Source organism: Rhipicephalus microplus, chromosome 8 (assembly GCF_043290135.1).
Source record: "Rhipicephalus microplus isolate Deutch F79 chromosome 8, USDA_Rmic, whole genome shotgun sequence".
NCBI lineage: Eukaryota > Metazoa > Arthropoda > Arachnida > Ixodida > Ixodidae > Rhipicephalus > Rhipicephalus microplus.
In genome coordinates, this window is record NC_134707.1 from 9,357,859 (window position 1) to 9,384,627 (window position 26,769).

The 26,769-nt window shown below is 44.6% G+C and overlaps 1 protein-coding gene across 6 annotated transcripts in view; it reads left to right on the forward strand.

The window, feature by feature from the left end:
* LOC119165182 (venom metalloproteinase antarease TserMP_A) overlaps window positions 1-26,769 on the forward strand; it is a 51,370-nt gene that overhangs the window by 13,665 nt on the left and 10,936 nt on the right. For 2 of the 6 annotated variants that reach the window (XM_075870958.1, XM_075870956.1), the window contains exons 3-13: window positions 8,656-8,849; window positions 10,615-10,710; window positions 10,792-10,924; window positions 11,759-11,797; window positions 11,887-12,014; window positions 13,693-13,764; window positions 14,392-14,522; window positions 20,330-20,379; window positions 22,942-23,050; window positions 24,897-25,037; window positions 25,177-25,305. In XM_075870958.1, coding sequence (XP_075727073.1) covers window positions 8,656-8,849; window positions 10,615-10,710; window positions 10,792-10,924; window positions 11,759-11,797; window positions 11,887-12,014; window positions 13,693-13,764; window positions 14,392-14,522; window positions 20,330-20,379; window positions 22,942-23,050; window positions 24,897-25,037; window positions 25,177-25,305 — 1,222 coding nt within the window. Of the gene's footprint in view, window positions 1-5,472; window positions 5,612-8,655; window positions 8,850-10,614; window positions 10,711-10,791; window positions 10,925-11,758; window positions 11,798-11,886; window positions 12,015-13,692; window positions 13,765-14,391; window positions 14,523-20,329; window positions 20,380-22,941; window positions 23,051-24,896; window positions 25,038-25,176; window positions 25,306-26,769 lie in introns of those variants that run through there. The other 4 variants (XM_075870957.1, XM_075870961.1, XM_075870959.1 and 1 more) reach the window with 4 other exon arrangements.

Genomic DNA, 26,769 nt, shown 5'->3' on the forward strand with positions numbered 1-26,769 from the left:
GGTACTCGTTTCTGGCTGGGAGAAACTTCTCAAGGCTATCGGGGATTTTTTCAGATTTCGAAGGGTTCAGCGCTGCAGTCGCTGAGGTGCGTCCATACGCCAGGGACTGCATTCCATGCAACGACACCGCGACGCACAAGGATTTGCATCTTGCAAATCTCTGGCGCAAGGCTAACCGCCCAACCCAACAACACCGATATAAAGAAAAACGTCATCGGGACCTCATGCGTCTGAAACGCCAATACAGATTGATCAAAAATTACCAAGAAAAGCTCGAAGCCGACGCATGGCATGATACGTGCGCAAAGCTGGATCGCGAACCTGCATGGCCTAAAAAGGTTATGGCAGGTTCTCACGAGCCTACTTGGGAAAAAGAATGCGGCGCCTCCTCTTTCGGAATTCTTCTTACGGGAGGAGCCTACAGCACTAGAGGACCGCGTCATTCACACTTTCTTCCCGCATGCTGCTGAAGTACCACCACTACCCTGGCAATATATCACGATAGACGACCCTTAAGTGGAGCTGGACTCACCCTTCACGTTAGCTGAGCTTGCAGCAGATGGCGCAGAGCAAAAAGTCCGCTCCTGGACACGATGGGTAGACTTGGCAAGACCTTTGTAATCTCAGCGACGATACACTAAAAAAAATTAACTGTCATTAATGGATGCTGGGAATCTGGCTTTGTCCCCGACTCGCATAAACTTTCGCTCATCTTTCCTATACCAAAACCGGGAAAAGACCGTACAAAGCCACTGAATCTGCGACCAATAGCTCTGACTTCAACAGTCTGCAAACTCATATAATGAATGCTGCACACGTAAATACAATATTACATCGAATACATGAAACCCGGGCTGCACCGTGCACAGGCTGGTTTTCGGCCGAGCGTGGGCTAAATTGACTGCCTGTGGTTACTTCGCAGAGTTATCAACCTAAAATCTCGCAAACAGAAGCCATACTATATCCTTGCAGTGGATGTGCGGAAAGCATTCGACAACGTGAAACAGGGGGTTATAATACAAGAATTGGCAATAAGGTGACCCAGTCAAATAGCGTATAATTGGGTTCGCAACTTTCTTCAAAGTATACCAATCAGGATCCATGGCAAAGCACCGGGATGGAGTCCGAGGACCAATTATCTGGATAGGGGTGTGCCCCAGGACTCTATCCTCAGTCCTTTGCTTTTTTTAATCTAGCCACCACGCGTGTGGAGCAAGAAAGTTTAGCCCGTTTTACTATCTACGCATATGACATCCCGATATGGACAGAAGTGGCAGATTACCATGATAATCAGAGCATGCAAAATGAACTCCAAGCAGCTATCCTTGCCATCGCCGGCACTTTAAATCACCTCGGACTTGAGCTGTGGCCTGAAAAAAACGGAATTGATCAGCATGGACGGCCAGAAGGCGACAAATGCAGGCAAGCAAATCACACTACTCATCGGCGAAAGCGCTATTACGTCTGCTGATGAACAAATTAGGGTTCGTAGAGCACATATTGCTAGTTGAAATTGTCCCCTACAATCGATCCGAGCCTTGAAACACGCGCAGAACACGATGCTTCACATGGTCCGGCGCATTTCTAATAAGCATGGTGTAGCAAGACAGAGAGCATGTCACACTTGCCAGCGCTGTCACTGTCGGAAGGATTTTTTACGGAGCACCTGGTATGAACTGTCCAATTGAGGCCTCTGTGACGTCGAAAAGGTACACAAGGCGATCTTTCGTAAGATAGCTGGACTCCCGATGCACACACGGAATGAGGGGCTGTTCAAACTTCTGCCACTACCTCTAAAAAGGGACGTAATCAAAGATTTGCATGCGATTCCCGCTTGAAAACGCGCCACAGTGCAAACAAATCATGGCATCAGACAATCGAGTTCACACGGGGTTGGGGCACGAGGAAACGATACCAGCATCATCATGGAAAGCCCCGCTAAGCGTACGGAAACAACAGCACCCGATCGCCAGGCGCAATACAACCATAAGACAACTCTGAAAAAAGGCAGCGTTTCCGCAAACCCCAGAACACAGTCGACATCTACACTGTCGCCACAATCCCTCACGAACAATCTAGTATGGCCTGGGTCAGCACATCCGCATACCGCCACAATGGTTGTCATAGTTGCCAGCTTCCCAGTGGGGCACCCTTACATGCAGAGTTGTTGGCTATATGGGGAGTGATGAACACTATTCCGATTGATGTAGAGAACACTACAAGCGAGAACGTTCCAAATGATTATCGTACACTGACAGATTCGTACAAAGTGGTGGCTCAGCTCACAGCAACAACTGAATACGTTGTGGCCAACGACATAAGAAGCTGAAAAGATTACAGGACTGCGGAATCAATGCGGAAATTTCGTGGACACCAGGCCATAGTGGCACGAACGGGGTAAACGAAGCCGTTCATGCGGTCACCGCGCAAGCGGGTGGGCTTGGCTATTTGGATTACCCCACACCCCATGTTTCAGAAGAACCACTGTTGACAGAACGAGAATAAAAAATGCAGAGCGTGCCCCTGGCCACTTCTTTCTCACCTCCGAGCTCCATCTTCAATCTGTTTTCTACATCTTCCCGCCGGCCAGATTCAACTGAAGCAACCTTCGAGCGAATACAACAGTTGAATCGGCCTCTTGACTAGTTCGCCTTCAGGTGTACGAAGCAAGCATGTTCTCACTAGTCCATCCTTGTCTGGGAAAATCTTTTCGACCTTGCAGAGTTTCCACTGTGTTCGTTTTCGCGCTTCTCCAATCAGAAGTACATCTCCTTCTTGTACATTTGTGTGACTCTCTATTTTTCTGCTGGCAGACTTAAGCTCCCTCATGTACTCCTTTATTTTTGTCGTTGCAGCGACGATATTGATCTCATAATGCAAAAGTCTTTCAAATTCGGCCTCCGCGTCGTCTTATTCAATGAACGGTTCAATCTGTTCGTTAACTTGTCTTAGCGTCTGTGACACCCTCCTCATCTGGTTTAGAATCGTCATAAGTTGCACTCAATTGGCGTCTTCTTCGCTCGTAAGCGTTGTCACATTTGCTCGTAGCGCCTTCCGCTTCTTCAATAGGAACTCTTTATTCATGCTTAAAACGTTTTGAAAGAGCTCTTGCCTGTTTCCTGTTGTGCGTCGCCAACAGTCGTTGGTCGGGGTCCTTCCCTCGAGGGTTCGTCCTTGAGCCAGACGCCGCTGCTTCGTTCTTCAACCCGTTGTTGTTAATGGGGTTGAAGTCTTTGCGTCTGTCTTCAGATACTCCTGGTCACGGCACAATGTTTCAGAAGAACCAGAGAGACCGCAGAATTGATACGTCTTCGGTTTATTGTTGACAGAACGAGAATAAAAAAATGCAGAGTGTGCCCCTGGCCACTTCTTCTTCGCCTCCGAGCTCCATTTTCAATCTGTTTTTCATACCGAGTTCGTCGCCTAACCAGGCGAACCTCCTCAATCCCTATCTAAAAATACGTGAAGGCTCTTCTAGCAGAGCCTTTATGAATTACATTTGCGTAAAATTGAAAACTGACAGTAAACGAAGGCTTTTACAAGCCAGCAAGAGATATTTTTCTGCAAGGTTATGGCCAATGCAGCATATACACATGTACTTCAGAAATTGTTTGGAGCCAGACAAGCAATCGGTAACACTTCTCTTCAATGCCCACGTTGTCAAAAAATATTCCGAGCAGATTTATACCACCTCGTTTGAGTTTGCTCTGCTTTCTTGCGAGGAAGAACACACATTCAGTATCTGCCACGCGGCAGCATAGGAAATCGATTTGGACGATTGGGCCAGTTGGTGATACATGATCTAACTGCACTACGTGGTAGAAAACACGAATTGCGCTTGTCTTTGTCTTTTTCCCGTCCGTGTTTTCTACACTGTAGTACACTGAGACAACATAGGAAGCTTGGGCGTTGTGCTACAGTGTAATGAAGTTCGAAAAGCACTAGTGACCTATGCTAGTACAAGTGGCCTGTTTCGAGGGGTCTAGATAGGGTCGACCAACTCGGGCGAATGCGTCTCTTAAAACGTCTACTTCAGCCGGTGAATGCGAACTGATGTATATCTTAATATGCTCACGCTATTCATATTCACGCTACGCATAGTCCTTCCTCCCATATTCGCAAACTGCGGTCCAGAGTCGTTTTTTCTTTGAATTAAAGATTCCATTGAATTATTATAAACCAGTGGAAACAACACAACCTTAACAGAACCTCGCGGCGGACTACTGGGTTACAACCACGTTTTGAGGGAGACTCCGGGCAAATGCTGCCTTCACATCTGCTGTCAAAACATAGTGAACGCCTCCACTCCAGAATTTTTTTGTCTCTTTGCTTACAGCAGCATGTCATGTCCCACACACTAAAATACATTCATACTCTCTGGCATCTTATTCTGCTAAGCGCAGGCGCCAATATTTTTTTCCCAGTGAATAACACTTTGGAGAACCACGTTGTGGTCCTCCGTAAAGAAATGTTGCTAAAACATTGGAAGTCGCCGTTATTGGCTTGTCACATGAGTTGTCACCTCTACCGCAGACCACCACACTTGTCTCAGATCTATAAGCACACGAACACATTACTGCTGATTGGCACGTATGGCTGTCAGCACGATGACCACTGTATCTAGTCCAGCCGCGTTCTTTTGCAGTGTTTGAATTCTTCCACTTTAAATTAAATACATGCTTTGAATTAATACATATGTTATAGTGCAAAGACTGTGGACCATCTGTTATGCAACCATGCCCATTTTAACACTCACGAAAATCCGCTATCTTACACAATAACATCGTCAGGTCATCTGTCTTTATGATTCGATTCGTTTTGTCTTCAATAACGCTGGAAAAAGATCTGGTCTCGAGCAAAACTCATAGAACTCGGCAAGTCATATGAGACACTTTCTAAACGCCATGTTAGAGATTATTCCACTGCACATGTCAATTTATGAAGAAATGGCAGACAATCCCGCGTTGAAATGCCTATACTTCAACAGTAAGGAGTGCCTATCTAGCTTCAAACAGTGGGCAAGACACAAGTGCCAAGTTCTTCAGTATGAAGTTATATGCAGAATATGAAAATTGTCAAACATTACGTAATAACAGACAACGTTTATTCATTGGAGGTATAAATAAATTCTAACTGTAAAAAAACGCAATGATAAATTATTCATCAAGTCCCTTCACACGTGCACGTCTCTTGCTATGAAAGTCATAATTCAGAATAAATGCCACAACACAATGGCCTTATCTGTCACTTTCACTCACTGTCAATTAGTTGTCTCGTTCAACCAGAATACGTGTACTTAATTAGTTTAGTAACTATTCTTGGTACTAATAAATATCTCATTAGCATTTCATGCAGTGCACGGAGCGATCGCAAAAATTATGTCTAGCTTTCGAAAATGCATGATATCTGTATAGTAGTGACATCATAATAGTAAGATATGGAATCACTTCGGAGGTCATGGCTCAAGCGTCAGTTGATCTCATGTCGCTCAGCGACGCCCATATATAAGCACAAGTTTGTCAAGACCGATTGGCGTCCTTTGTCCATACGGTTGTGACCTCGATAATGGAACGGTTTTCTATACTGTGGCTCTTCTGTTCCTCAATTTTAGGTAATCTGTAAATTTTTGTTGCGGGTTTTGCAGCATTTTGCTTAATGTCCTAATCAATAACTTTAACGGGGCCGGTCCATAGGATTTCTCAAGTAATTAAACATCGCTACCAAAAAAAAAATATCCTTTGATGGAACGCTGCGGCTAGAATACTTGTCTTATTCGACAAGTCGACCACTTCATCTCGGTCAACAGCTGAGAATTAACGCTAGGCCCAGTGTCTAAACGCTGGTTTCAGCGGTACTCCGCACTTTACTATTGCTAAGCATTCTCGTGGTATCTTGCTCAACTTCCCAATTAACCTCTCTAATTACTTCGGAGTAAATGTTACGATTGTGCCTAAATATTACTTTTTAGTCTAATGCTTCAAAATACAATGTGTATGTGACTAGATATGATATTGCACTGAATTTCGCAGGAAACTGCCTAAGAATGTGACGGTAAATTGCCCCTAATTTTTTTCTGCATTCGAGGGGCAGTATATTTCGCTGAGATGGAAACGTCGTCGTAAGAAATTGGAACAGCTCTTTATAGTTGTTTACAACCTAATAATAAGAAGCAGGTCAAGGTCCAGACCACCGGCGTACAATTCATCTGTGGGAGACAAAAATACTGGGTTGTTTTCGTTGTAATCATAAGTACTTTTTCTCCACTTACATTAATACTTCGGCAATAATGACTAAAGGCTTTTCTTCCTTATTTTTCAGACACTACTTTTTCCCTAATAGAGATGTCACCAGCTTTCCTTGAGTTTGCCAGGGAGTTCCAGTTTCCTACCTAAAGCCAGCCTCACGAACATCTTCATATAGAAAAATCCCCTATCTGGAATACATTAACTGCACTTAGCACCACGGAAATGAGAAAACGCAAATTAGTGACGCACTTGTGCACTGTTTAAATGCGAAGTATTTCTTAGCGAACTTCAGTGACTTTAATCGTATCTATCTATCTATCTATCTATCTATCTATCTATCTATCTATCTATCTATCTATCTATCTATCTATCTATCTATCTAGCTGCCTACGACTGTTAGCTCTCCTGGCCGTTTCCTTATTGGTATCAATACCAAATTTGGTATGGCATAACATGACTATGACGAGCGTAATTGACTAGTCATAACATGACTATCATGACATGCATGTCATGAATGTCATGATTTACATTTTATGGTCTTGCTGCTCTCGCGGTGGTTTCGTTCACATGACATGCTGCAAAACTGGTATGGTATGACATGACTGCATGGCAAACACAAGCGACAGACCCTAACGTGGAAATCATAACATGCATGTAATCTAAGTCATGAGTCATGACTACACGCCACGCTCATGGTGCACTCGCGGTCCTTTCACTAGCTTCACATATACGAAATTTGCTATTACGGGACCTGAATGCATGACGAAGGTATACGACTGATGCAAACATGATAGTAATAAGATGCGTGTCATGTTAGAACATGACTACATGCCACGCTCATGAAGCGATCGCGGTCGTTTCGCTAGATTGACATGTACCGAATTCGGTATTACGTGACGTGAATGGATGGCGAAGGTATGTGTCTGGTGCAAACATGATAATCATGAGATGCGTGTCATGTGACATGACTACATGTCACGCTCGATTATGATGCGCTCGCGGCCGTTTCGCTAGCTTCACATATACTAAATTTGGTATTACGGGACGCGAATGGACGACGAAGGTAAATGACGTGTCCAAACGTGATAATCAGGACATGCGTGTCATTTAACGACATGACTGCATACCACACTCATGATGCGCTCGCGGCCGTTTCGCAAGCTTCACATTCACCGAATGTAGTATTACGGGACGTGAATGGACCACGTAAGTAACAAAACATGTTAATCATGGCAAGGAAGTCAAGCATGGGATTATTTACGTCCGCTTCGTAATGTTGTGCTGATTTTCAAGTGACTTATCAACCGTCCTCATTCGTGCTTCGCTTATCGATTCCCACTATCCGTGGGATCTGCCTTTTTTTTTGTGTGGGGCAGAAGAGCGACATGTGCGGGCAGAGCCTACATCATCATTCTGTTGTAAGCAACTATTCGCAATGTTCATAGAATGTCCCGCCGCCTAGCGGAATCCAGGAGCGTCCTCTTAAGGATGATCAGTAGGCAGACGCTCCCAACGCTCCCTTTTTCGGAGGTGCTAGCTTCAGTGTGCGTGCGTGTGTATGCTACAAAGCATGAATAAGTATGCACTTAGCGGTTGAAGGGTGCACTAGTGGCCGGATTTCGCTATCACGTTCAACTCTTAAAGGCGAAGCTTAAGGGTTTCCCTTTTTTTTTCACACTCGTAAGTCAATTTGAATGTATTGTATAGTACCCTTCAGCGAGCTCTAAATAAAAAAACTGTTTTTCTTGTGCATTGCATGTATTCCAATTACACAAGCGCTACTTAATGGGAAGTTAAATGATTGTGTTCCGTTGAAAAAGCAGCTGCAGGATGATCACAGCGCAAGTAATGACGACGACGTAATATATGCTTGCAAACCATCGCTACCGTAAACATTCAATCTTGTGCAGCCATGACGGCGCGCTACTCGCTAGTGGCATACTACTGCGGCACATTCGCCAGGCCGGCTCGGCACAAATTATCTCATAGTGCCGTTCAGTTCATACATGAATTCTGGTTCGCGCAGTTTTCTTTAGCACGCACAGGATTACGTAAAGTATTGTTGATAAACGGACGATCAGCTGATACCACCATCCTTCGCGCTGCGGCAAGAAATGAGGTAGCGAACATTCAGCAGTTCCTATATAGTTTGGGAAAGTACTTTGGTCTGGTGTACATTCATTTGACGATCAAGAGGCCATCCGGTGAAAGCGGCATGGGCTATACGTATTTTCGTCCTATTTTTTTTTTCCTATGTGAGTTCACGGGTTGATCATCCTTCAGCAGCCATCTTGGATTGCACGGCGCGCCTCCTATAGGGCATTGTGAATAGCAAAACATTCTTCCTCATTGACAAACTAAGAGGCTTATCTGCGAACCATTCCATCTTGATATCATATTTCTCTTGCAGCCACCAGCCACCAGACGTCGTCACCATGGCGAGGTGTCACAGTTTACCCTCGGGTATTGGAGAGTCGGGGCAGTGCATCTGAAAAAGTCCTCATGGTTGCTGCCGGATACTCTCTCGATCTGCGCAAGGCGTCTGTCCTCGCAGACAGCGTGTTAATGCGAGATCTGACCGACAGCGGTGTCGTCGAAACTTACGTAAGTGATCGCCAAGGTGGCTTCTTAGGCCAGTTGGTATACAGAGGTCCAGGTAAGAACTCCAGCAGCGGCAAAAGAAAGCGGGGAATCGAGAACTATGGACGGACTTTAAATCGAAGGAAGCGTAAACATCATGACAATGTGAGCATGTACGGCAACAACGGCAATCACATTGGTAGTCGGCCTATCACTAGATGCTAGTATTCTGGTCAATAAACTGGAGTTGTTTCTTAATCAAGCTTAGACATGGTGTACGTGCTCGCACCCGTTTCAGGACCAAGTTTGTAGCCCATCAGTATTACAATACTTTGCATCCTTCTTGTTCCTGATTCCATTTTCTTGTGTCGGTTTTTCGGGGTTTTTCTATGTTGCTGTTGTTGATGGTTCTTTTTTTTGGGGGGGGAGGGGGTACTGCTGGCATTCGTTTACCTTAAACTACGTTTGTGCAGACACTTAACAACCTCTGTTTTGTACGAAGGGTAAAGTGTGCCTAATAATTTTAATGGCAGAAAGTTGAGTTCATTGCATTGTTGCCAGCTTGCGTTGTGTTTCTTTCGTCGAGTTACGTTGCTACTCTGTCGGCTTTGTTGAACTTTAAAAATAACTGTACTTCTGTACACTCATTCATAGCTATTTTGTCGCATATTTTCCTATTTCAATCCTGTAACTGCAGCGCTGACCGCATTTTCTTACATAATAATGACAGTAATTGACAGGTCTGCAACAAACTTTCTGCTGTGTATTTCTGCACGCGGTACACACCAAGTGACATAACAGCGTGGAAAATAGCTGCTTTGGCTTCACTGATTCGCAACTCGAAAGCTGGGAAGTGAATCTCTTCCCATTTGCCTCACCTGTGCATCCATCGTATTTCTGCTTAAAGGTTCCCTGCAACACTTTTTGAGCATGGTCAGAAAATGCTGCCGATCGGTAGTAGAGGCTCCCGATAACAAGCTAGCCAAATATTATAGCGCAGCACGCGCCCTGAAATTCACAATAAATTATCAATCAGCTAAAAATTGCTTCCCCCTCTCTCAACAAATCACGCAATAAGCCCAAAAACCACTCGTAGTAAGCCCATTAATCACTCATTGGCTGATTTGAACATGGCGTGCCCGATAGTTACAGAGATCGCCGCGGGAGGCCATCACTTGTCCACGCGTGTGCGTTCGCACTGGAAAAGCCACGTATTCGAAGAAAAAAAAACGCTCAAAGTCCTAGGGCGCGTGTGACGTTTTTTGTTAGCCCCTCCCATCCCTCCATGCTTTGCTTCCAAGAAAGAACCCCAGTTGCTCTAAATTTCCGGAGCCCTCCACTACGGCGTCTCTCATAATCATATGGTGGTTTTGGGACGTTAAACCCCACATATCAATCAATCAATTATTGCTTAGCTTTCAGCACTTTCGTCGGGACGAGAGACGAGAGAATGCGTTTGCAGCGTGTGACAAATCTTTGTAACTCCGCTCGTACTGGATGTATTAAAAAATTTTGCGCCGTTGAATTTGTGAGGCAATACGCTTTTCGAGGGAATTAACTGCATGGCTACTAAAAAGTGTTTCAGGGCCTCTTTAAGAGTGCAAAAGAAGCTTGCCAACAAAAAGTATTCACGTGTGCAGTTTTCATTAGTCTGAATTATATTTAATTAGTCAGCAGTATATGTGGTAGGAAGCCATAACAGCGTTATTATTTTCTTAAAAAATGTATACACGTGTGATATGGGCTCACAATGTTACTTCAAGAATGCACTTGCTTGCATTTTTTCAAGATTGCCGGAAAAGAACACGAAAGGCACCTCTACCAGAATTCTGAGAAAATGGCGGCACTGCTACTTCAACCTCAAGCGGAGGGACAGTATCACATAGTGAGACCTTTTGAAAGACATCCACCTCGTTCGTAAGTGCTTCCTGCACGACATCACAGAAGTGTTTTTGCGTTCGTTCAGGTTGGGCTTCTCAACTCCACACATCGAATTCAACCCGTCAAAGCATCAGAAAGGTCTTCCAAAGGACTAAATGCTCACGAGATATTGCCGATCAAAACAAATGACGGAGTCAGCGGTGTGATCGAAGCAGCCCGTAAGTATATTGTGAATGCATCGATAAGTCATAGACATTAGCTTTACTGTAACCTTCATTGTTCGATGTTCATTTGCCTCAAGTTTCAACTTTGAAATAGAATATACCACATTGAAACCAAAAACAGCAAAGAAACTGACAGTCTCGTGAATACATTATCTCTCAGTCAATGCATACTGTAGAAAAACCACCAATCAAAATAAACACGAAAGCTGATGACGTAGCTCAAGCGTAAACTTACCTGTTTTTTTTTTAGTTGTCGTGGTGGCACAAGTTACATCATTGTTTTCTAGAGTGGCACATGAATTCAATATTTGCTCGTTATTGTCTTCCAGGCGTGCAATCTGATAAAAACGACGCATGTGCGTTAGTCTTATTGGATATCTCAGGTCTTTCCCACTGTGGGAATAACCTCGCTCTTGCGTATTCACTCCACCTTGATATCGCAGTAATTTGTTTAGTTCTATGTGCCTGAACTGTCATGTAACTAGGTGGAATGCCATAGTGGAGAGGTTCAAAAAGTTAGACCATTTGTTGTTTTTTAACGCCTACTGACATAGTCCAGTACAGAGGTCTCCATCAATTCGCCACCCATGATATGCGATGCTGCGGCCGGGATCAAACACGTGACAATCAGGTCGACAGCATAGCACCGTGGCCACTATACGTCGTCGGTGCGCTTACATTGTTGTGACGGCCAACGCTGCAATAATAGAGGCATAGATGAAGCTTTCACAAAAAGGACACCCTGTTTAAACTAACGTATGTGATTCGCTTACTTCAACAGCAGGAGATAATAGTGTTTATATTATTACCGCATACCGTCTCTTCCAGATGTTTATCGGGAACGAGTAGTAAACTTTAGGCCAACCGGTGAGTCTTCTCGAACCTACAAATAACTTTTACAGCACACGAATCCGTAACACAGCTTAAGTTGCGCCTGTTGATTTTTTTTACTGCAGCACGGTCCATCAGCCTTCCGGAAAACTTCACCATCGAGTTGGCCTTCTGCAGCGACTACTACCACACCAAAGCCTTCGGGAAGGACATAAAAGCACGAGTCCACTATGTCATAACGATGGTTCTTGCGGCAAGTGAAATCTCGCTCGATTTGCATTTCATTCATTCACCTACTTTGCTATCGGTTATGAAGCATGGGGTACTGCTAACGTTCCCACTTTGTGAAGTGATTTTTGCCTGTATAGCGGGTACCTCAGAACTGTAGTGCAGGAATCACCCTGTGACAGTTTACAACTGTCTCAGTGTTCGGCCAATTGGTTCTGTGGAATCTCGCAAGGTGGCGGAAAGGTCCAACTTTAAAAATGTACGGCCATTTGTCTGTCACGCGAAACCATGACGAAATTCATACACATTTCTAAGAAGAAATGTTTCTTAGTTGCCGCGAAATTAAGCCATATCTGGTGATCGAAGCCGAAACCAAAGCCTTTCTGGGGTGATCGCTTCAACAACTCTATTAACCAAAAAGCTAGCAATGGGCAGCGCGAGACTGAAATATATGACAACTATAATTCATAATAATCCCTAGGCCCAGCCAATGTCATGATTAGATGTAGCCATGTGTTTGTAATACAACTGAAAGTGTGCATAAACGACGTCAAAAAGAACGTGGTAATAAATGCATGGGCCAGCGGAACGCGTGGCTGAATCTGATAAATTCATTGATTGGGCCAAGGCAACGCAAATCGAAAAGAAGCTGGTGTTTGCGTAAATATCTAAAATCCCTTCTTACCCAGACTACGAAAAAAAAGCTTAACAGAAGTGTCAGCAATCTGCTCCCAGTGTACGCCAATTGTCTCAGCAGCGTTCTAAAACCGACATAAGCCCACTTCGCTGGGCCACTTTCCTGTGAACAAGGCTGCTGTATGGTAGCCGAAACGTAATTTTTTCATGTTTTCAACTTTTTTTCAGTTTGGCTGGTGTTCTTTTATTTCGTTTGTACTTCATGATTCTTCTTTACCAGATGATGATTCGTCGATTCAGTTTTAAACGCAGAAATGGTTAAGAGCTGAGTCTCTATGGGAGAAAAAATGTCAGGCAAGGTATTTCAGCTTTAGCAGCAGGAAACCTGGAAAAAGGCGCAAGATACAGTTCACTTTTAGTTAATGTGCATGCTGGAAATCTCTATTGTTCAGCTATGAAATATACTGTAACAATACTGATTGTTGGCCTAGTTGGTACTCGCTCACTGACATGCTTTGGCCGCAAATAACACACACACAAAGTAAAGAAACACTCAACGACAAACCGCTTGTGCTTGTCGTTGAGTGTTTCGTTACTTTGTGTGCGTGTGTTATTTGCGGCCAAAGCATGTCTGTTCAGCTATGCGCAAGAGAAATCTTCAACCAGCCCTACATTGCAGGTCAAGATCCAATGTCAATATATATATAAGAGGTGTCTGGAGAATGGTTGGTGCCCTCTCTTGGGCCAAGCGAATGGGCCATCACGACAGCAGAAGATGCACGCCACTAAGTTGAGACCATGAAGTGTTTCGCCTCTAAAACGCGCACAAACCTACAAATACACAGAACACACAAAAAAACAGAAATGCTTTAGACTCACAAAAGGGGGCATCAGCTTTGCTTTTTCGATTACTTTTATAGGTGTTAGCTGTATTTTTTCATTGTTGTACGTGTGCCATGGTTTCGTCAGCCTTTGTTCCCCTGCTAATCATTCTTCATTATTGCACGTTTGGTTACATTACAGGAAATGTAAGTTCAAAGCCGTCTTCTGTTTTCTGATATTCGCAGGTCAGCCTTCGGCTGCAGCAGCTCAGTCCTCCGGGTTTCATTTCTATTGTTTCCATTCAAGGCTCCTCTACCGTAAGCGCACCAACTCACTGTTTTATTCCAAATAATCGAACTGGGTACGTTCAGACACATTTTTCAGCCAGCATGAAACACTTTTGTGAAGCTAAATTTAAGCGAATCTGTCGAACTACATAAAGCAGGGCGTACAATATATTGCCGCGCGTATGTGCCAGTGGTGAGCGTGACAATATTCGATCAAGGCATAAGTATACTAGATAACTGGTAGTGTTAAGTAAGTACATTTGATTTTATTTGTGACCATTTCCATGCAATCTTCCATAGCCACGACACTAGCTAACATAGGCTGCGTAACTCTTGTTTAGTGTTCTCAGTTCTTACTCAGTAGTGGCTGCCTTTGTACGCTATCCTCTCTAATAGCAGCGTAAAAATGTAACTTGTTATGAGAATGTCACTTTGCTTCACTTTATTAAACGTTCCGCACGGATTGACTGTCTATTGTAAGAAAAGTTGATCAAAATTTTTATCTTGTGCCCAATATGTTTACAAGGCGAGTGTAGTCAAAACAGTGCGTATATGTTTGCAATAAACATAAGAAGTAGAGAGCAGGAATAGTTATAAAACATATTTTAATAAAGTGAACAGTGTCTTCTGTATACTTATCATTTCTTTTCATTTCAGAAAAAGGAACCTTACGTGGCTAAACTGAACGAAAGCGTACTGCTTGGCACTGAAACGTTGCGAAACTTGTCAAAGTATGCCGCCAAGAGCTCTAAAATGCGCCAGGCCGACGTGGTGTTCTTAATCACCGGGTAAGCTTCCCCTTCTACATAGGGTTTCCCCTTCTAAAAAGGGCTTCCCCTTCTACAATCGGTAGCAGTTAGATGGGCACAGCCTGTTCTGTCTGCGGGGCCCTTAGTTCTCGTCTGTCAAGGGCAGGGGAAACATCCATTCAATAGGAATTGCAACAAAGTCGGTTAAAAGCATCAAGTGGCGTCCAGCGCAACTATTAACAGACCACACTTGTGCACGTAAATTCTTGCAGGATGATTTCTATTTGAAAAAAGTTTAGAGCATGGTTTTTAGGCACCCTTTCCGGTGTTGATCGGCGTCGGTGGAACCGAGAGAGAGAGAGAGAGAGAGAAATAAACGTTTATTTAGAAACGGTGTTCTGTGCGAGGCCTGGTGTCACCCTAAGGGGGGAGGGTTCCCTAGTCCAGGAACTCTCTGGCTTCGACTGCCCTCTTGGCCCTGGCGACGAGTTGTCGCTAGTCTTCCAGGGTCTTTAGGACGAGGTTGGCCTCCCACGTTTCCATTAGGTGGTCGTCGTTTTTTCTTGGCGCTTGGTTCCGCTCCAGTTGCACGTCGTGGTTTGCATGGCACTGGCATTCCAGGAGCAAGTGTGCCAGGGTGTCTGGTACGGAACCAACACTAAAAAAAAACAATGGAGTAAAAGGGGCCTCTATTTGTCCCACAACAATAATCACCATCTCTCCTACATTTCTTTCCTTGCTCTGTTGCAGCACGCCTGGCATTTTCAGGTGACGAACGATATGCGCATTATCATCGGGACATATATCTTTCTTGATAGGAAAGTGGCCAGCGCCGAATTTTCACGAAATAAATCGCAAGCGAGCCGGATGATGATTATTGTTCTGCAACGAAAAGACACTCTTTTTACTCGATCTTTTTTAGAGTAGACAGAGCGAACAAGGGCGAAATGAAGTAAACCCAGAGGGCAACAGAGGATGCAAGAAGGCGATATTAAGGAGAGCGCGAAGCGGAGGAAATGGCGGTGGCACGACAACAGGTAACCGCGCCGGCCATCCGCGGCGCCACAGTAGTGCACGCCATCGCGCTTCGGCTGTTGTGGAACGCTGCCACGCGCTGCCTTACGAGCGGTAGTCATGTTGCGCTCCGTCATCGACGGTTGATTTCAGCTGGATTGCATAAAATTGATCACTAGTGACGCTAGGCATGGTGTTCTCTCTTGAATGCAAACAGTGCAGCTGTATACAAAACAGTCTCGGCTAGCTCTTTCTCAAAGCGACGCAACCAGTGGAAAGTTGCCACTGCTTCTAAACAAGCTGCCCGAGCAGAAGCTCAACGCCATCGACTCCAGAATTCAGAGCCGCACGTCACTAAAGCATAAGCAGGTGCCTCGACTTGACAATTCGTTGCTTGACAATTCGTTTATATGTGGGGTTTAACGTCCCAAAACCACCAGAGGATTCTGAGACGCCCTAGTAGAAGGCTCCGAAAATTTCGACCGCCTGGGGTTCTCTGCCGTGCACCTAAATCTGAGCGCAAGGGTCTACAGCCTTTTCGCCTCCTTCGAAAATACAGCCGCCGCAGCCGTTATTCGATCCCGCGACCTACGGGTCAGCAGCCGAGGACCTCAGCCACTAAACCACCGCGGCGCATTACCGCGAAAGCAAGACACCGAAAAACGGCTCTCAGACTTCGCATTACGCAATGTCGTAATTATCGGTGAAATTTTCGGATCCTGACATCAATTGATCGCAAGACAGGTATCTCTTCGTCACTACAGCTCTCTGCGAATACCGGCTTCAGTAGCTCATTTGGATCCTTTCCATCCCACCGTATGCATACAGTGCCCGCGCTCCTTCCCTGGTTTGTCTCGATACAGAATGTTTTTTTTTTTATTCCAAGTGCAGGTCAGTAAGCCGTGGGCGCATATGTATTGCTTTCCCCGCCTCTCCTCCTCTTGCTTTCTCTCTCTGCTACAGACACTTTATCTCCCCCTTTCAGACAGTTTTAACGCGACAGCGTTAAAGAGATATACTTCTGTAACGCTTGTTGTTGGGCTAGTGTGAGCATGCTTATAATGCAGTAAATGCAGGTTTTGCATAAATCGCGATGTCGGTGGTGATAAATAAAAAATCACCTTGTCTGTAACCTAAAAATCGAGAAATATGCAAATAAAATAAAAAAATTTCCGCGTACGAGTAAGGATCGAACTCGAGCCATCAGCGGGGAAAGCATGCATGTGTACCAGAGAGCCAAGAAATTCGTTGAAACTGCTTTGGAAAAAAATACAAGTAACTTCACCCACCCTCCCCCCTACGGTGAATGATAATCCGACCACATTTCGAGGGAAGGGCGCACGATCGGTACCAGACCAAAATTCAAGATGATGGAGAAAGATAGCTAAAACCAGAAAAATTCCCGTTCATGTTTCAATAAAATGCATCAGCTATTTGCATGACCGCGGAAATTCATAGATAGCATCGACTCACACTCAATGTGCTCATTCTTGTGCTTTTTTAGACAAGCGATGTTCGTTTTGAAAAAAAAAATGTTTGCCGGAAGGGCGAAGCAATTAATGCGATAGCAAGATATTCGAATGTTATACGAAACAGAAATTGGATATTTAGGAGCATTATTAATTTTAGTAAATCTGCGCTTGCTAAGTAGCCAAGTTTCTTGAGACGCAGCCACAGTAGATAGCCTCAACAGGGCTCTTGTCTGAGGACGGTGTTGATATAAGAAGCGAGGCTCGCAATCAATTCATTTAGATCCGATGTCACGTAACTCTACAAAACACTGGTGTAAGAGAAACACGACCACTCTAGGTAGACTTTTGGTACCGTTCTTTCGTGTTGAGACCGCAGCCTGTAAAAGCTCGCGCCTGCTGTGGGGGCACAAAGCGCGCGCTGATCACTGCCCTGATGACTCGGCAACCATAAGCGCGCCCCCCCCCCCCCTGTTCGCTGGCGAGATACGCGCACGCGCACGGTCGAGCCAGGTCGGAAAGGAAATGTACGCTGTGCAGAAAACAGAGGCAAGCGCATCCTTCCCCGTATATATATATATATATATATATATATATATATATATATATATATATATATATATATATATATATATATATATATATATATATATATATATATATTATTGTCGCAGTGCAACGCGAACTAAATATGTCAGCAGCTTACGGCAGTGAAAAGAGCGTGTTCAGGATCAGCTGTACAGCAAGACGCCTGCTTCGTTGTCGTCCCGAAAACCGCCTGACCCACTAGCTGGAATCTACAAAACATTCCTATCAACGTTCTTTTTTCATATACACACGTGTCAATATATATACATGATGGCTGCGGCGACGGCAAAAACCAGCCGAGACTGTGTATATGATTGCTATCGCAATAAAAAGCGGCCGCAGTGGAGGAGTGGGTTGCGGGGGCTGCTTGCTCGGTTAATGAGGCTTATTTCTGATCTCCCAAATAGGGGGAAGGGGGTGAGGATGCTTGCTCAGCATTTTATGGCATATGAATGTCATCTACCGGAAAAAAAATTCCTAAATGCATCGAGTATATCGTGACACAATCCCGGCTGCGGCGGCTGCATTTCCGATGGAGGCGGAAATGTTGTAGGCCCTTGTGCTCAGATTTGGGTGCACGTTAAAGAACCCCAGGTGGTCTAAATTTCCGGAGCCCTCCACTACGGCGTCTCTCATAATCATATAGTGGTTTTGGGACGTTAAACCCCACATATCAATCAATCATGAAGATGTGAATTTAGCGATGAGTGGGTGCTTTAAAGGGCTGCTCACTACGAAGCGCTCAGACATATTTAACTATCACAGCAGCGCAATCATCAACAATAAAGTGAACAGCTGCGTATTACGTTGGCGTGTTGCCCTACGGACGCATAGTGGGGCCTCTGCTGATTCGCCAAATAAATAATTATGGCACGCATATATAGTGGGCACTGAACATCTGTGCTCGCAATATGCGTTATATTATACCTCGAAAGCGGCCTATGTTACGAGCAGAGTCGTTAATTACGGCGTGGTTGGGGCATGCACGGAGAACTAAGACAGCCCCGCCGCGGTGGTCTAGTCGCTAAGGTACTCGGCTGCTGACCCGCAGGTCGCGGGATCGAATCCCGGCTGTGGCGGCTGCATATCCGATGGAGGCAGAAATGTTGTAGGCCCGTGGGCTCCCATTTGAGGTGCACGTTACAAAAACCTCAGGTGGTCGAAACATCCGGAGCCCTCCACTACGGCGTCTCTAATAATCGTATGGTGGTTTTGGGACGTTAAACCCCACATATCAATCAATCAGATCAGGCAATACGCACGAAGACCCGTTACGCTGTTGCTGCCGTCTTTCGAAGGTGAAACTCAAGCATCCTCTAAATTTTTAAGATTGAGTGCAATCAACTTTCTAAAAAATGAGTGATAAGGTGCTCATTTGCATTCTAACACGCGCAGCACAAGATGTTCGAAGTCATTATCTAAAGCTACGAACTCGTAAAAGCCGAGCGCTATGTTAGGTGGAGCGAATGACATTTATAACCTTCTCTTACCTCTTTTCTTCTCTCTCTTTAATTCCCATTCTCTCATTCCATGCGCCGAACTGTGGAGGTGTCCTCCGTTGAGAGAGGCAGTAACGGAACTGCGCTCATTTCTTCCTTTTCCCCTTTCAAAGTCATTACGACTCGCAACCTTCTTTCATGTAACAGTGCTTCCATCCCAGGTATTTTCCAGCTTTCGTTACTTCTGCCTAACGCCTTCAGTCGCCATTGGGGCGTTGTGAGATGTTATTATTGTTATTATTTATTTATTTTTATTTATTACATACTGCAGACTCTTAGGTCCAAGCAGGTGGGCAGTTACAAGAGGACCTAGTTGGAACAATAGGTGGCATAAAAATTGTTTGTGTGAATGTTTCATGCTCTCATAGTGAACACAAGGAGCGACATAGAAAATCATTTCATATTATTGCATGTACCGGACAAAAAAGAAAAAAATGCACCACAAATTCATACTTCATATGTTGTTCGATTAAAGTAAAAATAAATACATAATAAATGCAAAACAATATTCACAATAATTTTCGCTGTTCAAGCCAAGAAAGTAATGAATACATAGAATAAGAATTACAGCGCATACAAGAAGAAAAAGAAAAGGAAAAGAAAAACGCTGTAATAAAAGATCGGAAACCTGCATTTGCAAGACAATGCTATTTAGAGCGAAAGAGGAATAGATTCTATGAGGATGCCTAGGTTGTTTCGTTCCAATCTGAGACCGTGCGTGGAAAATGAGTGAGGCTTTCAACTTGGCTAACATGACTATCTTTGATCATGTGTGTGCAATGCTCAAGCAGTAGGCAGGATAAAAGTGTCTGAACTATGGCCTTGCTTAACTGTTATGAACGGACCTATTAGAAAGGGTAGACCACTTTTTTTTACACCACACAGCTGAAACTACCACCGCTTATGATAGTTGGTCAAAGAGTTAACTGTAGATCAAAAAATTGTACTATCATTTCGCACCTTATGCGCAACCACTAAAACATTTTGCGGGCTTGCCAGCGCTGATAAAATGTTATACGCATTCTGAGCGAAATCTTTATTGCTACACTCGAGAAAAACAAGCAACTCATGAAGTGTACAGGTTTTTGACGCAAGTGTTCTAAAGGCGTCTGTATCGCTTCTCATGTGTCCAAATCTTTCTGAAGTGAATCCCTGCCGGTTAGCTCCCTCTTTTGCCGTACTGATACAGCGTCGCTTTGACAATACAAAAGAAATATTCGTGTGTATTCATTGTTTTCACTCATCGATTTTCCTGCTGTTCTTGCGGTCGTTTCAGGCGAAAAGTGGCACAAAAACATGGCCGTGCAATCCGCTTCGGCACCGCAGGTGAGGCAATTACTAGTAGCTGGAATGAAATGACAGTTCGTACTCACTTGCATATCTCCAGTGAAATAATTCGCGAAGTCTATACGAAGCAATCTGAGCCTAAAATGTAATCTTGCAATCAGGCTCCCCACTGTTAGCGCAACTGTACTTTTGCTTTTATATTCCCCAACTTATGTATACAGCAGCGGGGCGTCATGATGTAAATGTTTTTTAATTCCTATGCATTATATGTAGTAGCCGAAACCATTAAAAATGAAGCAGATCCAGCACATTGTGAAAAATGACTTCGCGCGAAGCAGTCGGCGAGTAGCAGTGCAAATTTGTTCCGAGTTAAGCGCACGGTGCCACAAAGCTCAGGAGGCTTTCACAGGTTCAACTTTTTTTTATATCGTTGCCTAAAATAAACGACGCGTACTCACAATTACATTATATTGGTGACGCTTGGAAAAAGAGGCAACCTGGGCTTTGCACTCAATACCCAAGAAGGAATTACGATTTATTGATTGTGCAGGGAGATGCTCATCTACCCAGCACATCTGTTCCGTTATTCGTTCAACTGTAACGAGCATTTTTAACTAAAGAATATTGAATCAGCACTACAGAGGCGGCTTCTGTGGAATCGCAGGCAGTGACACTGTCCAGGGCATTAATGTGTATCAAGCACATGCACGTGCACATTGATTCAAAATTGAAATCACCGCTGTTTAGCTCCGGTAGGGCTCACTTTCATATCACGCTGCTCCTTTTACTCGGCGAACCAAACGCGTCTTTCGGTTCTCTTTGAACGGAACCACCTGTCTGCACGCCAAGTGTGTACAGCATCATCGTTGCACGCACAACTTCAGAAGTTTCAAAGAAAACAAAAGAAAAGAATAAACAGCGCAGCACATGTGCAGTGCCAATTTTAATGAAAGGGAACACGCGAGCGCGTGGCCCGAGCGCTCCGGCGGCTGCTTGTAGCGCGTTCAAGCGGTAGCGATAGCGACCACAGCCTCTATTTCCGTCTTCTGGCGAGCAAAACAAGTGGTCATTGATGATATGGAACCAGTGGCAAGAAAGCAACCCCCTCCCTCTTCAAGGTGATTACGTAAGGCCGGGCCTAATCGCCTTGAAGGGGAAGGGTGAAGCTATCTTACCGCTGTTTCCACATCACCAATGGCTGGTTGTTTTGCTCGCCACTAGATGGCGAAAATAGAGGCTGTGGTTTGTTGCTGGCGCAGTCACCGGCTGGACGGTGGATGGACGTGTTTTTTGAGCGCTCCCGATCGATTGCGCAGATAAGTGATTTTGCATGTTTCAAGCTTGCTTTTATATTACTTTATGCAGCAGTTAGAACTTTTGTAGCGCTTATTACATTGTACGGCTTTGTCGGGGATCAGTCTAGGTATTTACTACTTTGTTTTGTGTTTTTCTCTTGCCACCCCGTGGGGGAGGTGCACGTACACCGAACACGCAAATTTTTGTAATATAGCTTACTTTATTTTTTCGTAGGGCAGGGTTCGTCGTATGCCGTGTTTTGCCATTATCGAGTGGGACAATTCATAAGGGCAATTGATGTCGATAAGACATGGTTAAAAAGGTTGTAAAATATTCAGGATGCGGTATGGGTTTGAAAATGGACCCCATTGCAGACGCGGGTGGAGAGGAGGCTGACGCCAAGTGTAGCAATGTGAGGTCGAGGAAAAATTGAGAAAATAATCATTGCCTAGAGTGAACTGCTGATGAGGATCACCGAGCTGGAGACTGCGTTGGTGACAGAGCAAGAGAACACGAGGGCTATGGGAGAAAGGCTCAAGTCCGCTGAGGAGGCACTAGCGAAGGTGAACGAAAGAGCAGCCGACTGATGATTCCAAAATAATGGCGCCGAATTTTTCAAAGCATTGTGCTTTAGGGACAGTGAAGGCGACTTTAAACGGTCAGAAATAAGCAGGAGGAGGCGAACTTATTGGTGGCTACAATCGAGGCGCGAGTGAAATTAAATCCTTAAACACACAGTGATAGTACTTAACTTTATGGCTAGGTGGCATGAGCTGCTGCCCGATTTAAAGCGCACAGCCGGATACATCCATCCATCCATCGTTGCTATCGCTCCCGCTTGAACGCGCTACAAGCAACCACCGTAGTGCTCGGGCGGCGCGCTCGCGTGTTCCCTTTCATACAAATTGAGACTGTACATAACGCACGACAAACGTCAGCTCGTGCCGCACCACGCAATCGTTTCGGAAAGCGAACAATGCCATATGTAGCTTAGTCGTGCCGCGTTGCGGCAGCTGTGAGACTGTATGAAGCTGGCCCGTTGCATGACGGCAAAATGTTGTAGCCGTAACAAGTGATAAATTATTCGCGTGATAGTGTGATCTTCGCGACGTGTCATAACTGCAGCTCGTGTCCACAGCACATCAATGTGTTTTATCTCGACAGGAATTATATTTTGATTCCAAAACACCGAACCAGGATGCCTCGTAACCTTATCAGCAGTTGTTGAACATGCCCAATGCATACTTGCCGAGTGCGTTTCCTAACGCTATTACCCACTCTGCATGATGCCCGGTGGCCGCACAGGACTGGCGTTTGTGGGATCGGCGTGCACAATCCACAAGGTAGGCCTCGCAGTGGACACGCCGAAATCGTTTTCCGCTGTGCAGTCTATGACCCACGAAATAGCGCATTTGTAAGTAACTCAAGGCTAGGTTTTCTTTATTTGATTCCTTTGTTTACTATGTGTTTCATACAGTCGTGTAGTTTTCGTCTGCTGTCGGACTATCCAAGTTTTCACATTGAGCTTCCCATTTCTGCAACACATAGTAGCACACATCCGTAACTGCCCACTCAAAAAAATATCATAATTTGACGACAGTAAAGTTTGTCGTACTGTCACATTTCGGGACATAGAATGCCGTAGTTAACCCGTAGTTTGTTGTGAAGCTACTTTGGATGTTTGCTGTGCCAACAGGTTTCTGTAGTGCTACAACCAATGCATGATATTATTTGACGAATATTTGTGTTGTGATGAAAGGGTTCCTGCTGTGCAAAACCATCTTATTGTGGCAGGTCCGGCATAGCATACTGCAGCTCTGTGTTGTAGAAACACACGCGACGCAATTCACTTTCATTGTATCGAAACAAAATATAAGTTGCACAACATGATCTGTCACCTGAGCGGAATTCTGTAGTATCTACAGGCAAATCTTTTTGTAACGACATCATCTTTTCTTGCCCTTTTGTTAGGCCATTTAGGAATTTTCAAATGGGAAGCACGAAATAAAACATAAGGCTGAGAAAGCGCTGAATTCCAACTCAGCTCCTTAAGGCTCAGGTCTTTGTCTATCCTTATATTCTCTCTTAGTGCGCGCTGCCTTAAGCCAGCATCACCACTGGCGTATAGTACGGAAGAAAGTTACTGCTACATAAATCAACTTCCGCGTATGGCATCTAACTACAATTGACGTTAGCCCAACGGAACGGCTGTATCATAGGAGTACAGCCGTGGCCACGTCTGTGTAGAGCACGCGAAAAGCCGGTTTTTCTATGCGGGGCGACACCTTGGGGCAGTATAAGGCGCTGACGTGGTCAGCCTGACAACTAGGCCGTGCATGCTCCTGATGCACTCCTTCAGAGCCCAAAGCTGCCTCAGGGTTTTGGCCCGCAGAGCAAAAACCGACTGCTCGAGCGCGCTACAAAGACGTGGCCATAGACGTACACGTGTAATGTTTATAAAATTGGATAGCCAGTACTAACGGCAATTGACATTTCACGAACATTAAGGTCTATTTGAAAAGTACTTCCGAGACCCGGCGTGACTCTGTGGTAGAATGCTTGGGTTCAATGTCTGCTGGGACCCTGACATTGATTTGCATTCGTCGGGTGGACGCTGCCAATGTCAGGTTTTTCTTAACGCTCACGCGTTCAAATAGCCAATGTGTGTTCTCGTCGTTCCTGGGTAGATACTAAGTGTAAATCACCTGCGGCACATACCCGCTTACCAGCGGCTCATACCCACCCGTGGGTATGTGTCACTGTTTTGCGAGAAGTGTTTGATGACGTACGCGATGGGATTTCGGCATTATTCATATCTTGACCAGTGTGTACTATTCGGACAGACCAGCCTACCCTCCCATATTAATTTTGGTTCACGCCAAGTTAAAGGGGTGATCACAATAACACTGAGAAGTAAGCGGCTAGATTGATGCATGAATGGACGGATGCATGCACGCACGCACGCCAAAAAGGCTTGAAGTTTGCAAAAAAATGCTTCGCATTTTAAATACCAAAGAACCAAACCTCCGCTGTTTCTGCATATTTGATGTTGAATGGTACTGAGTATGTTGTTTTTATTATGTTTCTCTGTCGTATTTTTAGTGCGTGCTGTTATAAGCTACTCAGACGTGTTGTATGTGTGTTCTATTATATTTTAAAGCTGTATTTTTTTAGAGAAAACTCTGTTGTATGCTTACAAAAATCCGACGATTATAACCTTTAGAAATGGCTCTTCGCAAATCTTACTTGGTATTTCGCAGACTTAACGCCAGCCATGACGGAGAGGGCAGTTCAAGAAAATGTGACCTCGGCGAGGGATACTTGATGCACATGCATCTTGGAGGAAAATGGCAGTATCTCTTTTCCAACTGCAGTGTTCTTGCGGTCAGAAATTTCCTTATGTAAGTTTCTTCGAAGAGAACCAGCTTCATTCTTGCATGCCTCCTGTTAGCACGAAAGTGTTTCATGCCGGGGTTCACTATGACTTCACTGACGTATTTCTGTCACGAATATGACGTTTAAAATATATACTATCAACAGATTGCAAGGAAATAAAACGAGAAGGATATATTTTCTCGAGTGGCGTGGAACCAATAACCTCTCGATTCTCAGCGCACTTATCACTATATGTGCCTCAAAGCGTGCGTTGTCGACGGTGCTAACGAAAAGGTATTTATATACACCATGTATCATTTAGCAGTCCTCAGAGCTTCTAAACACTAGCGTGTTTTCGTTGAGCACCGAAGTGGCGCGACAAGCTCGCGTTGGGTGCGCTCTAAAAAGGTCGTCGCCTCCACGGAGCGCGGGCTCTCCTGCGAACGCGCCCTTATCAGACTTCTAAATCGGGAAAGCACGAAGGTCATTTCGCTCGCTGCCACGACTGCACTTACAAAAGGAGCGCGCTGCTGGCACATGACGAAGGTCACTTTTCTCGCTGCCGCGACCACATTTACAAAAGAAGCGCGCTGCTGACACATGACGACGAAGTAAGAATCGTGACAGTCGTTCACGCTTGCCATGTGTTTACTTGTGCGCTCGTCTCGTGCGTCTTTTTCTTGTTGAGCAGCGTGCTTTAAGTGTCGAGCTGTGACAGTCTGTGCTCGTCCTGCGTATGGATAATTTCGTGCGTGTTTTCTGCGTGAGGTGTCTGATGCAAGTTTTGATCCGCTTGTTTTTCTGCACAATTTGTCGCTACTACTGAAACAGCGCACAATAAACGCCTAACTACCCCTGTGAATACACGTTTCACATTCGTGTTATACCAATTCCTGAATAGAGGGATCAGCCACGTTTCCTTTTTTGCGTTTAAGGAGAAAACATCAGGGTAAGTCGAGACGAACTACAAAGCATACAAAAGAGAAGCACTGGCATTTACTTGCAACTGATTTATTCTTCGCACAACAACCCGCATATATATGTGCCACAGTCACAAACTTTCCATGCACAAGCGTAAGAAGACTTATCACATAAGTGAAAAAAAAATACTAACAAAGATGCGCACGCATGAATTCATATTCGAAGGTGAAAAAAATATAGACGTATCGCTGATACAATGAGCTCTTTTTTTTCTGATGTGGCTGCTTCCAAGGCAAGCCTTTAAAGCATACAACATCACTTCTGTGAAGTCTCTTTTTGCATGCAAGTTTCACACCGGAAAATCCTAATAGTATTTGCTGAATACTTGTATCCCTACTTAGAACGTACTAATATGAACGGGCGTACGAGAAACCTACCATTTAGACGGCTTGATGAAGCCGCACACCCCTAGGAGCAACATCTCAGCAACATATCATTATGATTAAAGAGCTCTTCGGTGACTAATCAATTCTTAGTGTTTCATATAAAGCGCTACATTCATGGCTATTCTCGTTTGAGCTTAGACACACTTGTAATGCCTTTTTATAACTCATCGATAATATAACTAACCGATGCCGGCTATGATCTCGACGACACCATATGAACATTACTTAGTCAAACTGAACTTCATTGGACGGATACATACCAATCGATATGCAAAACTATTACAACACGATACTCGCAGCGGATAGTCATTTATAGTATAGTAAGCAAGTTTAGCTAAGAGGTGACGTTGAGAAGTTATTTGACGTATGCATGTGGGAGGTAGTGGCCAGA